The 13,010-nt window shown below is 47.2% G+C and overlaps 2 protein-coding genes, 2 long non-coding RNA genes and 2 other non-coding genes across 6 annotated transcripts; 4 read left to right on the top strand and 2 right to left on the bottom strand.

The window, feature by feature from the left end:
* The first annotated feature begins 139 nt into the window (after positions 1-139).
* On the top strand, positions 140-808 carry LOC112341695. Its single transcript, XR_002990643.1, has one exon. It is a non-coding gene; the product is annotated as an uncharacterized LOC112341695 (long non-coding RNA).
* On the top strand, positions 670-743 carry TRNAV-CAC. Its single transcript has one exon. It is a non-coding gene; the product is annotated as a tRNA-Val (tRNA).
* A 109-nt stretch (positions 809-917) lies between the features above and the next one.
* Positions 918-991, top strand: TRNAV-CAC. The gene has a single exon. It is a non-coding gene; the product is annotated as a tRNA-Val (tRNA).
* A 152-nt stretch (positions 992-1,143) lies between these two features.
* Positions 1,144-9,011, bottom strand: LOC9638039 (ADP,ATP carrier protein). The gene is made up of 4 exons (XM_002988439.2): positions 8,398-9,011; positions 2,033-2,304; positions 1,510-1,893; positions 1,144-1,443 (listed from the first exon to the last, which is right to left on the bottom strand). The coding sequence occupies exons 1-4, from the start codon at positions 8,825-8,827 to the stop codon at positions 1,144-1,146; spliced, it is 1,386 nt and encodes a 461-aa protein (XP_002988485.2). The 5' UTR covers positions 8,828-9,011.
* Positions 2,539-3,503, bottom strand: LOC112341686. Its single transcript, XM_024662262.1, has 2 exons — positions 2,860-3,503; positions 2,539-2,792 (listed from the first exon to the last, which is right to left on the bottom strand). The coding sequence occupies exons 1-2, from the start codon at positions 3,261-3,263 to the stop codon at positions 2,636-2,638; spliced, it is 561 nt and encodes a 186-aa protein (XP_024518030.1). The 5' UTR covers positions 3,264-3,503; the 3' UTR covers positions 2,539-2,635.
* A 501-nt stretch (positions 9,012-9,512) lies between the features above and the next one.
* Positions 9,513-9,949, top strand: LOC112341676. The gene is made up of 2 exons (XR_002990638.1): positions 9,513-9,798; positions 9,855-9,949. It is a non-coding gene; the product is annotated as an uncharacterized LOC112341676 (long non-coding RNA).
* The last annotated feature ends 3,061 nt before the right edge of the window (positions 9,950-13,010 follow it).

The following is a 13,010-nucleotide window of genomic DNA, read 5'->3' on the forward strand; positions in this document are numbered from 1 at the left end:
GTACCAGGGAACCCGCCAAGATATTTCGCAGGAAACTCGTGGCTGTGAAGGAGTTGGATACGTAACACTGTTCCAACTCACCCACGTCTATACGCACGCGTTCTACTAGATTTTCTACTATCTGTCAACTGGGGCTGCCCAAAGGGGTTCTTTACAAATCTTCCGCGGCAAGGGCACGCAATCGAGCAATTCCATCGAATCCATCACTCTTTCCGCGGCAAGGGCACGCAATCGAGCAATTCAATCGAACCCATCACTCTTTCTCTCTCGCGCAACCGACCCATCGATCAATCGTCCGCTCGTTCGCGTCCAATCGCCCAAATTTCTCCAATTCAATCGATCTAATCGAGAAAGAGGTATGTCGCCCATAGCAGCAGCCGTGGCGCAGGGCGTTGGAGTGGTAGCGGGGGCTCTGTTGGTGAAGAATCTGCTAGATGCGGAGGCAAAGAAGCCAATGGCGGGGGGATTTCCACGCTGCCCGAGATGCAATGGGGCGGGAAGAACAGAGTGCTTGTGCACGCGATGGTCGGACAAGGATTATGGGTGCCGGAGTTGTGGGGGATCTGGAAGAATGCGGTGCAATAGCTGCGGTGGGAGTGGCACGGGAAGGCCAATTCCAGCGCAAGTCCGAGCAGGAAGAGGGCAGTGAGCACGAATCAGGCTGATTAAGTCTGGGTGGTGTAGTTGGTCATCACACTAGTCTCACACACTAGAGGTCCCCGGCTCGAACCCGGGCTCAGACACCAGTTGATTCTTTATACTGTAATTGATTTATACTATTATCAAACAAATTTTAGATTTAGATAAATGTGGCTCGAACCCTCTGCAATTTGACCCTAAACCCCACTGTAATCCCTTCTGAGATCATTATCAAACAATTTAGATAAAGAAAAGCTTTGTTGTTGAAGTAGTATTAAGTCTGGGTGGTGTAGTTGGTCATCACGCTAGTCTCACACGCTAGAGGTCCCCGGTTCGAACCCGGGCTCAGACAGGTTTAAGTATTGGAATCTTTTTTCAAACCATTTTCTGATTAACTCTAACTATTAATTTGATTATAATTAAATTAACTTTTAGACATTATCACGTTAGAACGTAAGAGTTGGACCTTTATTATTCATTTGAGATAATCTTTGTTTGAGATTATTAGCCGCCGCCACCCGAGCCATACGTCTTGCCCAGGAAGATCATTTGCAGCTGGTCATAGCCCGAGAGCACTCCTGCGCCCGCCACGGCTCTCAAGATGTTGGCCCCGGCTCCCTTGAACAGCGACTTGACCCCCTCCTTGGCCAGAATCTCCCGCAGCGCATGCATGGAGCTCTTGTACTTGGCACCCTCGCCAGATCGCATCATCATCCGGCGTCTCACCGTGTCGATCGGGTACGAGGCCAATCCAGCCGCGATCGTGATGCTCCACCCCAGCATAAAGCTCGCCGCGAAGTTGCCCTGGAGAGTTGGAAGTCCAAGCACGAAAACCGTACGTAAGAATCACAGAGTTGTCTAATTCCGTACCTTGAGATCTCCCACCAGGACCACGGGCTTGAGCGAGTCGTATATCCCAAAGTAGAGGCCGCGGTAGACGACGATGCCAACACAGGAGATGTTGAAGCCGCGGTAGAGCCCCGCGATGCCGTCGCTGGCCAGAGTTTTCTTGTAGACGTCGAGGAGGCCATTGAACTGGCGGCCGCCGCCGGCGCCGCCACCTTTCTTGGCGGCCTTGGCGTCGTTAGCGAGGCGAGTCCGCGCGTAGTCCAGCGAGTAGACGAAGAAGAGAGACGAGGCACCGGCGAGGCCGCCCGAGGCCAAGTTCCCAGCGAACCATACCCAGTAGCCATCGCGGTCGGCCTTGAAGTTAAACATCCTCTTGAAGTGATCCTTGAACGCGAAGTTTAGTGCCTGGAAGTGAGAAGCAAGAAGACGAAGACGTTAGGAGTTCGTGATCTTCCAAGAACAGAACGCAAAAGAAGTTATAGCAAACTTCCGCCGTGATCTCCGGAAGAACACGGGAAAGAAAACGATCAAAGAAAGATTGTACCTGGGTGGGGAAGTAGCGAATGACGTTTGCGAGATTGCCTCGCCAGAGCGCCATGGTTCCCTCGTCGCGCATCGTCCGGCCGAAACAGTCGAGGATCCCCTTGTAAGGCTCCGAGAGGCGGCCCATCCGGATCATCTCGTCCTGGTTCTGGATGAGGAGCTTGACGCGCTCGATGGGGGCCGCGGCGGTCTTGGACACTGCCGCAGAGACGCCGCCCATGAGGAAATCAACGACGAATCCCGGCTTCTCTGCCGCGCCAGGGACAAAGATTGCCCGATTGTCGTGAATTCGAGTTCCATGCTGCTGCTGCTGGCTATTTTGATGGAAATGCTGCTGCTGGCGATGATCTTCCTGGAGGATTTGTTGCTTGTAGCGAGAAAGAAGAAGAGAAGCCCCGGAGATCTTGTCCATTTGAGTGTGGAGAGAAGAGCGTTCTTGCGAGCGCTTCGCAAGAACAAGAAAGAAAGCCCGCCCTAGACTTTCAACGGTAAAACGAACTTTATGACACGTATGCCCTAGAAAGTATTCTTTTGATATTTATATTATCTGATTCTTCTATTGTATATATGCGTGTATATTTCTCTTCCAAAAGATTTTGGATGATCAAGCAGCCGCAACTTTGGTTCTCAAATTTGGTCTCTTGTAGTAACTGTAAACTCCCGACGAAGAAGACTTGGGCTTGCTGTTCTTGCGCTCTTGCTTCTCGTCATTCGTGATCTGCTGGTCCCGGCAATCCAAGCTACAAAACGCTTGAATCCCCCTGAAATTTTGGAAAACTTTGAGCGTTCATGGTCTTTCTTTCCAAGGTTTGAGCTATGGAGATTTACCTGTACATGTAGATATCTCTGCCGTAGACTATTTCTCTCTTGCACAGGCAGCAAAACCGGAGGAAGCTCGGTGCGGTCGAATTCGAAGATCCTGATTTGTCCCGGGGCCTGGCACACTGCTGAGCGGCTCGAGCTATGGACGATCGCGTCAGGCGGACAGCGCTGCAGAGGTCCTCGTTTTTCTCCCCCAATGCAACCACAAATCCCAATCCCACGGGCCTGGAGCTCGGATTTGCGCGTGGAGCTGGTCTTGGAGCGGAGCAGGGGATTGCTTCTGTGGTGATCGATTTGGGATTCTGGTGATAGTGCTGCTGGCAATGGTGATTATAATCGAGAACGCTTTTGGGGCTCTCACATCCACTGCTCGCTCCCCCTAGAGAAGAAACGCTCACGGTTCTCTTCATCACTCGATCGATCCACAAAAACCCAACTGGAAGAGAATAGAATCTAAAACCAAGAGATTTGAGCTCCCATCCTCGGGACTCAAAGGTATCCTCTTTCGATTTCTCGATTTGAGCTTATCAGCTAGGACGTGAACTTCTCTCGCGAACCTATCAATCTAGAGCTGGAGAGGAAGATCCTGCTATACGCAAAGGCATGGAGAAAAAAAAAGGGCTATTGAATTATTGAGAGAGGGTGACTGGCCTTTAGAGTATCTTCTCCACTTGATATCAATCAAGCGCCAGGCCCACAAGTCACTCACAGACATATGGTCCCGGTACATTGGAATTCGTTTTATTCCTGCACGAATTTCCAAGCTTTAATTTTTTTTTACCTACGGTAGTCGCAAGCCGTACAGAAGCATGAGGCTATAAAACATCTGGAAAAGCAAAACTAGCGTACATTCTCACGTTTTTCATTTTCTCTTTCTGGTTCTCTCGGTACGCGCACCTCTTCGCTTTGTTTCGCAGCGCTGCCACCTTGAAAACGTGTAACGCGAGCATTGAGTCGAGCAGGAACAAGGACTATCGGGGACAGTGAGAGCCGAAAAATCTCGGAAGTGGAGGCATTATTATGAACTCCAGTTATTTTAGAAGATCGCAGAGACAAGGCCTTTCTCGTTGTGGTCCTGAGTTCGAATCCTATACTTTTAGTTGGGCGTCCGAGCTGGGGAACATTCGAATTGAGCGACGGCGGCAACTTTTATGTGATGGATGTGGGCTTTCTCAAGAACGCCTACACTGCGACTTGGCAAGCAACAGGACCAAACCTGGAGAGAATCTTCGCCTAGAATGAGGGGATAATCCCCGCGGGGAGACAACCGATCGAGCACAATTATCTGATCATCCTAAATGGAACACCACACACAGGCCTATACATGCCGGACCAGTCAGGGAAGTAGCACAGTGGACTGCCTCTTACTAGGAGCTTGGATGTAATAGAAAGGACGGGGCTCGTCTCCGGCTACGCCGAGAATGGCGATGGCGAGAGCTCCCTGGCGGTGTTCTTCGCGATGGTGGACGCGGGAGTGGAGCCCGACTCGTGGACGCTCGCGGCGGCGCTCAAGGCGTGCGGATCCATCGCCTCGAGCAAAGCTGGGCGACGTCTCCATGGCGAGATTTGCCGGCATGGACTGGAGGGCGATACCATCGTGGTCACCGGTTTGATCGACTTCTATGGGAAGTGTGCTACCATGGCCGACGCTCAGCTTGTCTTTGATGGTTCCATGGTTGCCGCGCAGGACGTGGTTGCATGGACGGCTCTAGTGTCCGGCTATGGCCGCCAAGTGACGTGAAGTTCGTGTTTGTGACGTTCCAGGCGATGGTGGACACTGGCGTGAGGCCGGGTGGTGTGACCCTGCTCTGTGTGCTAGCCGCGTGTAGCCATGCCGGGCTTGTGGAGCGAGGGAAACGATTGTTTGGATCGATGAGAGAGAAGTATGGGATTGATCCTGGGCGAGAGCACTACCACTGCGTGATTGATATGCTGGGGCGAGCAAACCATCTGGAGGAGGCGCTGGAGATTGTGAGATCAATGCCTTTCCAAGCGGGTGTCGTGACCTGGATGACGATCTTGAGCGCTTGTAGGAAGTGGAAGAACACGAGAGTTGGAAGTGAAGCATTTGATGCGTTGGTTGGAATGGATGTGAGGGTGAAATCGTCAGCGTACTTGTTGATGGCTCATGTTTATGAGAGCTAGATCTTATCTGAGCTCGTTGAATTTACGCCGTTGGATTTAGGGTTCTTGCTAGATATTTTGAATTGGATTGCAATGCTGATGTTCTTTCCAACTCTATCTATGCTCCATCGTTTAAGATCTCTACACGAAGCTTAAGATTGGTCTCTGGAAAGAAGCCTGGTATTGTTTATTGGCTAGATTATTCTTCCTAGGATGTCATGTTACAGATGCTGTTTTCTCAAAGGAAAACCCAGACCTCGAAGCCTACACAGTCTAGCCCGGAACTTCCAAATATCTTGGAAGTAAAGATGCTCAATCGAGAGAGATCTTTGCCGGAGTGTTTGCAGACTCCACTTTCTAAAGGTATTTTGTACTTTTCTCGTCTTGTCACTACTACTCACTTTCTTGCGCAGGCTTGGTGTCCTTGGTGTGAAATGCTTCTTAAGACTTAAGCCGCGTTTACATTTCTGACCATTCCGAGATGGAAGCTTCTTTATGTCAGGAAAAGCGATAAAAGGATGCTCAAGCATTTGCAGGTATTTTGTGATTAATGTCTGTTTCAATCTCCTAGTTTCACCCTTCCACAGGTGCCAATGTGGAGCGAGCTCGAACAGAAAAAAGCTTCCAAGCAGACACAAATCGATTTGCTGCATTGACTGATCACCTTTCTTCCTTAGGAACAATGACACTTGAAACAGAAAAACTCATTTTCGAGCAGAAATAATCAGTGATGTGAATAGTAGTTCATCCTGGAGTGTTTGTAACATCTCTGAGAGAATTTTGTTTGGCAATCTAGCAGTTCTCCAAGAGAATGTTTATAGCCAAGCTTCCCCGCATTGTAACTGAATCTCAGCCTAGATCTTGGCGGGAGGGCCGCCATGGTTTCGTACACGGCTTTCGAACGAATTTCATGTGACAGTTATTGTCACATGACAATAACTGTGACCTAAGAACAGAAAGAGAGTAAAAGGTGAGAGAACCAAGGTGTGTGTGTCCGTTTCGGGGCATTTCCTTGGTCTCATGCTAGAAGATTCTAGTCGGTGACACTGTGACCATGCTTTCTCACTCGGTTTCTCCTTTTCTCACTCGTTTCCCTTTCTCTTTGCTCGTCCTTTCCCTTTCTCTTTGCTGAAACACCAACAAATAAAGGTCTTTTTTTTACACCCGGTCGCTACTGTGATGGGCAGGCTTCGTGCAAATTCTGATGGTGGATGGTGGCTGTTTCTAATTATTGAACAGTGTTTCTTACATAAATGACATTTCTTTTTCATTCTCCCATGGCTTAAGCTGATGATCCTTCGGTGATCATTCTGATTGTGATGGAACTACTGATTAATCAGGTTTATATTGTGAGGAGGGTGTAGGGGAATGCCAGAAGTCGAGCTCGATATCTCCTAGATTTCGACCTTGTTGTTGGATACATCACACAAACAACTATATATACTTTTTATATATGGTTTTGGGATGCAGTATCATAAACTATATTACATTTTTTATAAGAAAAAGCAAACAAAGATTTCAAGTTGGACCATGTGGCAACGATATCAATCGAGGCTATCTGCTTCCTCTCCTTGGAACGGACGAGAAGCGCGATGCACGGAACTGCAGTTGCGATCCAGAGCAGCAACCTGGTGGTGCTCCAAAATCCTCGCAGACTTTGCTGGACTGGAGCAGCCCCTGCTTCATCTGCGACACTGCTCTGGCTTACAACACCTATTGCCAAGATGAAACAAGAAGAAATAAAGAGCTCTCCTTTTCAATGGAAGTGCGATGCCGCAGAGCAGTTGCCGATGGTGGACCATCATCTATGCGAGAAAAAAGAATCTGTAGAATTGACAGAGCAATCTTTTTTATTTTTTCAAATTCAAACACCTCATAGATTAAACCACCTCTCTCGAATATAACAAGCTTACTAGCAGCAAAAAGGTTGTTGTTTTCGGTGCTACGTTTGGACGTGGAGGAATCGCACCTCGAGGATGGCGCTGGTATGGATCGTAGGTTTCCTCTCGGGGATTATTTAGCAATTTTGAACGTATAATTCAAACCGTGATAAATATGAAGAACAAGTTGAGGGAACGAACTGTGACCACCGTTTCCTTTTTACAGCAGAAATCCTATGAAATCCCGCCTTTGGAAACGCTTATTCGCCATTGACAAATCAAAGCTCTATTTTGTCAGTCGAAAAACGCCGGTAAAAATCAAAGGAAATAATCAGAGATGATGTGGCATGTAATTATGCCCACGTGGCAGTTGTTCCATCCATATACAGTTGAAATACATAGAAAGTTCTTCCTCCTCGTGCGTGTCTCTTCGCTGCTAACAATTGAAGCCTCTAGAACAGGCCGTGGACGATCTAGATCAGCGTGCATTGTCGCTCGACGACGACTACGCGCCTTGACGCAAGAGATTTGCGTCAAGGCGCCAGGCTCCACGCGCTCATCCTTCACCACCAATCCAACAGGTACCTCGCAAATCTTCTCATCCAGCTCTAAGGAAGGTGCGAGCGCGCGGATCGAGCATGGCAGGTGTTTATCAGCCATCCATGAGCCCAACAGATTCTCCTGGAACTTGATGCTTGGCTCTTATGCCCAAAATGCGGATCTTGAGGAAGCAAAAGAGCTGTTTAAGAGATATTGTTTCATGGGTCTCTATTCTCACGGCTCATGCAAACCGTGGAAACTTGGAGGAGCGCCAAGCATTGTTTGATCAGGTTTCAGAATGGGATGTAGTTTGCTAGAACTACAGCATATGCACATAACGGGCATATGGATCAAGCAAGCCAGATCTTTGATGGAATGCTAGAACACAACATAGTTTCTTGGACTGTTATGGTTAATGGGTATTCCAGAAAAGGTCTGTTAACGATGCGCTAAATTTGTTCATGAGAATCCCCGAAACCAACGAGCTGGGATGGACTATTCTTGTTACTGCATATGCCGAGCTTGGGCATATTGAAAAAGCCAAGAAGCTTTTTAGTAAAATGCCACACCGCGACTTAATCTCGTGGAACGCAATGCTAGCGGCAACGGCCAGCCTGCAAGAAGCAAGGTCTCTGTTTGATGCCATGCCACAGAGGAACGTTGCATCGTGGTCGACAATGATCACCGCACTGGCGGAGAGAAACCAGCTCGAAGAAGCTCGCATTCTCTTCGATCAAGCTCCCTATCACGACGACGTGGTGTGGACTGCCATGATCTTGGCCTACTCCAACCACGGCCACCTCGAAGAAGCCATGAAGATGTTTGCACGGATGCCACAGCGCGATCTCGTCGCTTGGACGGCAACGGTGGCGGCAATTGCTTTGCACGGCAGTTTGATCGATGCCAGAGCCTTGTTCGACCAAATGCCACAGCACGATAGCGTCGCGTGGAACACGATGCTGGGAGCTTTACATCCAGAGCAATTGCCTCGTCCAAGCGCGGGAGCTCTTCGTGGCCATGCCGGTGAGAGACACAGCGAGCTGGAACACGATCCTTGCCGCGAGCGCTGAGGGGGAAATGTCTTGCAGGCCGGGAAGATTTTCTCCACATTGCCTGAACGGAGCATTGTGTTGTGGAGCGCGATGTTTTTTGGCAGCATGGCGATGGAGGGCGAGACGAGAAACGAGATAAGTTTCCAGGGGATTTTCTTGACTTGCAATCACGGTGGGAAGCTCCGTGTGGCACTCGACTACTTTCGATCTATGGTGGCCGAGTACAGCATTTCTCCAAATGTGATTCACTTCCAGGCGATGGCAGATGTGCTGGGACGAGCCGGGGTGGTTGCCAAGGCCGAAGGTCTGCTGCTGGTGATGCCCTTCCAGCCGCATTTCCTCGCGTGGAAGAGCTTGATCAGCGCTTGCAAAGTTCATGGTAGTGGCAAGAACATCGATGTTGCAGCTCGTGCTGCAGAGAAACTCTTTGAGATGAAACCAGGGGACTCTGGAGCTCTACGTGCTTATGTCGAATCTGCAAAAGCAGCTGCGTCACATGAGTCCATTTGGAAAGAGTCAACAAGTATAACTTTAACAACATCTAATTAATAGAATAACAGAAAATAATTATAAGTAAATCAAATAAGAAAAACAATTTTAATGAATAAATCTTGATAATTATTGATATCACTGCAAATTGCTCTAGAATGCCCAAGAGATTGTCAAGAGCCTGCCAGTGAGAAGAGACAATGTAGCATTTACCACTTTGATTAAAGTTGTGGGTGACTGGAAGCAGCCATACTGAGTCTGTGGTCTAGATGGAAGACAAGGTATTAGGTTCGTGTTTAGTATATTAGCATCGAAGTTCTATGGAACTTTGAATCAAACACTTTTAAAGTTTTGGCAAAGCTAGTAGAGGAATGCTAGAGTGACTTTGGAGATAAGGATTTGAAGGGTTGGAGAAGCATAGGAAAAAGAAGAATTGGCAAACACGGAACCACTTTTACTGGACTAGCTCTCAAATATTCTTTCAGAGATAAGAAATAAGCGAAGCCGTCCCAAGACAACTCTCCAGCGTCCATCTAACATTTTGTGCTGCCTCGAGCTATAAAGACGAGCCCCTCCTGCCTCACAGATCAAACCATTTCTCTCTAATATACAAGCCTACTTGATCTTAGTCTGAGCAGCAAATCATGGAGAACAAGGCTTTCTTGGTGATGTTTTTGGCGCTTGCCATGTTTGTGATGATGCTGGCCATGGGCGTGGACGTGGGAGGAATCGCAAAGGCTGCTGCCCAGCGCTGCCAGTCGGGGTGGTATTGGTATGACAACAGTTGCCACCGTTGCCAGAGGGGTTGGGTCTGGCGCAACAATCGCTGCTGGCGCAACTGAAGCCTCCCGTTTCACGGGGTAAGCCCATGTTAAGAATCAACATCGTAATTGCCTTTGATTTCATCATTCTGCAGTGCCAAGAAAGAATAAAGAGCACTGATAACGTGTTTTCTGATCGTGATGAGTTCCAGCAATAATAAATAAATTGTCCAGCTTGATATAAAAAGTCTGAATGTCTCTTGCTCCTCCTCTCTTCTCCAAATCCCTCGACTTCCAATCAATGCATCGCTGGATTGATCGATTGCTCGACTCGATTGGAGCGTCACAACCAGGCCCAGGCACACGTAGCTCACCAAGGCGATGGCGCAGCGCTGCCAATGGATTTCGCTGCGTGCTATGCAATTGGTACGGGTATGACCAGTTGCCATCGATGCCAGCGAGGGTGGCGCTCGAATGGCAGCCGCTGCTGAAGAATCGCCAAAGTTCGCTAGCCTGGCGCCTCGAAGAACCACGGGAGCGCAGTTTGAAATTTTCAAGCTTTTGGACTAAAATTTATTATTATATAATATTAAATAAACTAATATATGTTTTTGTCAATGAAATGTTGCCATCTTAGTCTCGACGTGGAACTTGGAAAAGCAACAAGAAGGAAATAAGATGCAGTAGTGGAGACAAAATTTTCAACGAATCTGATCGTTTTCCCAAGACAAAGTCTAGCAATTACATACACCAACCACGTCCCCTCTCTCGATCGAAAGTGAAATGAAACACTTCTAAAGATCGTGAAGATCCAGCAATTTATTTGGATGTTTGTCCTTTTCAGTGGCAGTGAAGTCTATAGCAATGGCGCGTGGTGATGCATGAGTTCAATAATATATATTATATAAACTGTGCCTTTACTCATATGGATTCATGTTGTTCTATGTCCCAGCATTATAAAAAGGAAAAGGAATTGACAAACACGGAACGATTTCCTCGACTAACTTTCAAAGGACAAAGTGATGCCGCCCCAAGAGACGTTACAGCATTGTATGCTGACTCCAGCTATAAAGACGAGCGGCCTCACACTTCTCTCGAATATACTCGTTGAACTCTTAGTTTTAGCAGCAAATCATGGAGAACCAAGGCTTGCTTGGTGTTGTTTTCGGTGCTTGCCATGTTTGTGCTGATGCTGGCCATGAGAGTGGACGTGGGAGGAATTGCACCTCGAGGATGGCGCTAGTATGGCGGCAGCTGCCACCGTAACTAGAAAGCTAGCTCCTCTCTGTTATCGTAAGTTTCCTCTCGGCAATTTTGAATGTATAATTCAACTATGAAGAACAAGTTGAGGGAACACACTATGACCAACAAATCCAATTGCCCATGTACGCTTATTCGCCATTGACAAATCAAAGCTCTATCTTGTCCGTCAAGAGAGTTTACTGTATTCCAGGAAAATGCCGGTAAAAGCAAAGGAAATGATCGATGCCAAAGGTTGCATGTGGGGAGATGGGTAGTAATATCACGTCCATGCCTAATAGTCTTGTTGTTTCCAGGACAAGTTTGGTCACATAAGACCTGTGGCCATCAACAATGCGAGTGTGGTAGTTGTAGGCGAACAGATTTCATAAAGTGTTCAAGCCAATAGATTTTATATCATTCAAACTTTCTCACTGATGGCGAGTGTAACTCTTACTTTGCAATCTGCAATCCAATTTTGCATCCTCCACTTGCCTTTGAAGATATAGGATCCAGGTAGCAGCATTCACTGCCACAAGAATAGTCATCTGCTCAGTGTTGTTTGGGACAATTCAGGAGCTGAATCTGACACTTGGGGTGTCCAAAACTTTGACACCTCTACAACAATTGGCTCAGACACTACTTTTGTCAGCATTCCAAATGTGATTTGGCTTGTAACTGCTTGCAACATAAGATGCATCAAGATTCTCATAGAATCGTGATGCAACTTCTTTGCTTAGGAACTTTGCATGTTGGAGCTCCAAGGCCTCCCCAAGCTTGCTACTGATCTCTGGGTGCCATTTCATGAAGCTACTGCTCCACTTTCGGCTCGGTTTTCTGTCTGTCCAGCTTAGTGCTATAGATGCCTGGAAACAACAAGAAGAGAAGTAAGTTGGTTCTCTTTCTTTTATCTTTTACCTTTTCAGATTGGCTTTCACTGACAAGAGCTGCCTGACAATTTTTCTGCACAACAGGCTAAAAGTGGTTTAATTAAGACCTCAAAGGACTTATAGTGTACCTCTGGATGCAATGACGGCCCAGAACGGGATAGAAGTGTTTGCACACAAGCTCTTCAAAGTAAGGTTGTACCTTTTGGACCAGCCAACGAAGTATTGTAAGATTTGCTCCGTGTAATGTTGTTCTGGCTGAGATTTGCAGTTGATGTAACAGTAAATCTTGTGATCGGATCTAGAAAACATAAAAGAAAGAAATGCTTTCCTTTTTACAAGAATGTTCTTACCTCAAGATTCTATGCACTTTCCTAGTCCACTCTTGAGACTAGTATATTTTAAGTCTATCCACTACAATTATTTTGTCTCAGAAGTCTCCTTGTGTTTCTCCTCCATGTTTAATGTAGTATTTAGGTTATGCTCCCACAATTCTTCACGTGGTCAGAGCCTCTCGCATGTGGATCGTTCGCCAAGGGATAGCCACATAAAGCGATTCGTTTCTGGAGCTTTATTCCTTTCTTCTGCAACATTGATTTTGCGATGGCGCTTGCCATGTACCATATATCCACAAACAACACTACTGCCACCAACTATTGTTGCTTTGCTCAAATCCTTTATAGTGCCCACCGGTTGCAACTCCACCATTTTGTGGAGCACGGAGCAAATCTATTCCCTGCCTCTGTTTGAAGATCCCGAGCGTGGATTTGCAGGCTCTCCATGCCTTGATGCTTGCAAGCAGACCTTACCAGTTCATGTTTTGTGGCTTCTCTTGCCTTTAAAACGTTTCCTTTGGTGTAGAAAAGGAGTGGCTTTCATTCAAGGAGCCTGCGGTTTAATCCCCAAAGACTTAGAAAGAAATGTCCAGGACACTGCATTAACTTTGACTTATCAAGGTGCGAGCTTCTTCTGAATAGCATGGAACCAAGGTGAAGTTCCAGAGATCCAACCAAGAAAGCTCTTGTCTTAGTAAGCAAAGTGTGGAAGCGATGGACCAAGGATGAAGGCCTTTCTGAAGCAGAGAAGTGGTTTGCCAAAGTTCAAGCTTAACAATTTTAAGACTGATTCAGCCAACATTTCTACAAATAAATGCATCAATTTAGAATGCTCTACTTGATTGCTAGA

This window comes from Selaginella moellendorffii, unplaced genomic scaffold (genome assembly GCF_000143415.4).
Source record: "Selaginella moellendorffii unplaced genomic scaffold, v1.0 SELMOscaffold_88, whole genome shotgun sequence".
Classification (NCBI taxonomy): Eukaryota; Viridiplantae; Streptophyta; class Lycopodiopsida; order Selaginellales; family Selaginellaceae; genus Selaginella; species Selaginella moellendorffii.

Coding starts and splice junctions, on each gene's coding strand:
- LOC112341686 (XM_024662262.1), bottom strand. CDS start 3,263: ATGAAGAGAACCGTGAGCGTTTCTTCTCTAGGGGGAGCGAGCAGTGGA. Junction 2,793..2,859: donor AGAGATATCTACATGTACAG/GTAAATCTCCAT, acceptor CCAAAATTTCAG/GGGGATTCAAGCGTTTTGTA.
- LOC9638039 (XM_002988439.2), bottom strand. CDS start 8,827: ATGAACTTTGCAAGCGCTGATCAAGCTCTTCCACGCGAGGAAATGCGG. Junction 2,305..8,397: donor CATGGCCACGAAGAGCTCCC/GCGCTTGGACGA, acceptor ACGACAATCGGG/CAATCTTTGTCCCTGGCGCG. Junction 1,894..2,032: donor TTCGCTACTTCCCCACCCAG/GTACAATCTTTC, acceptor TCTCACTTCCAG/GCACTAAACTTCGCGTTCAA.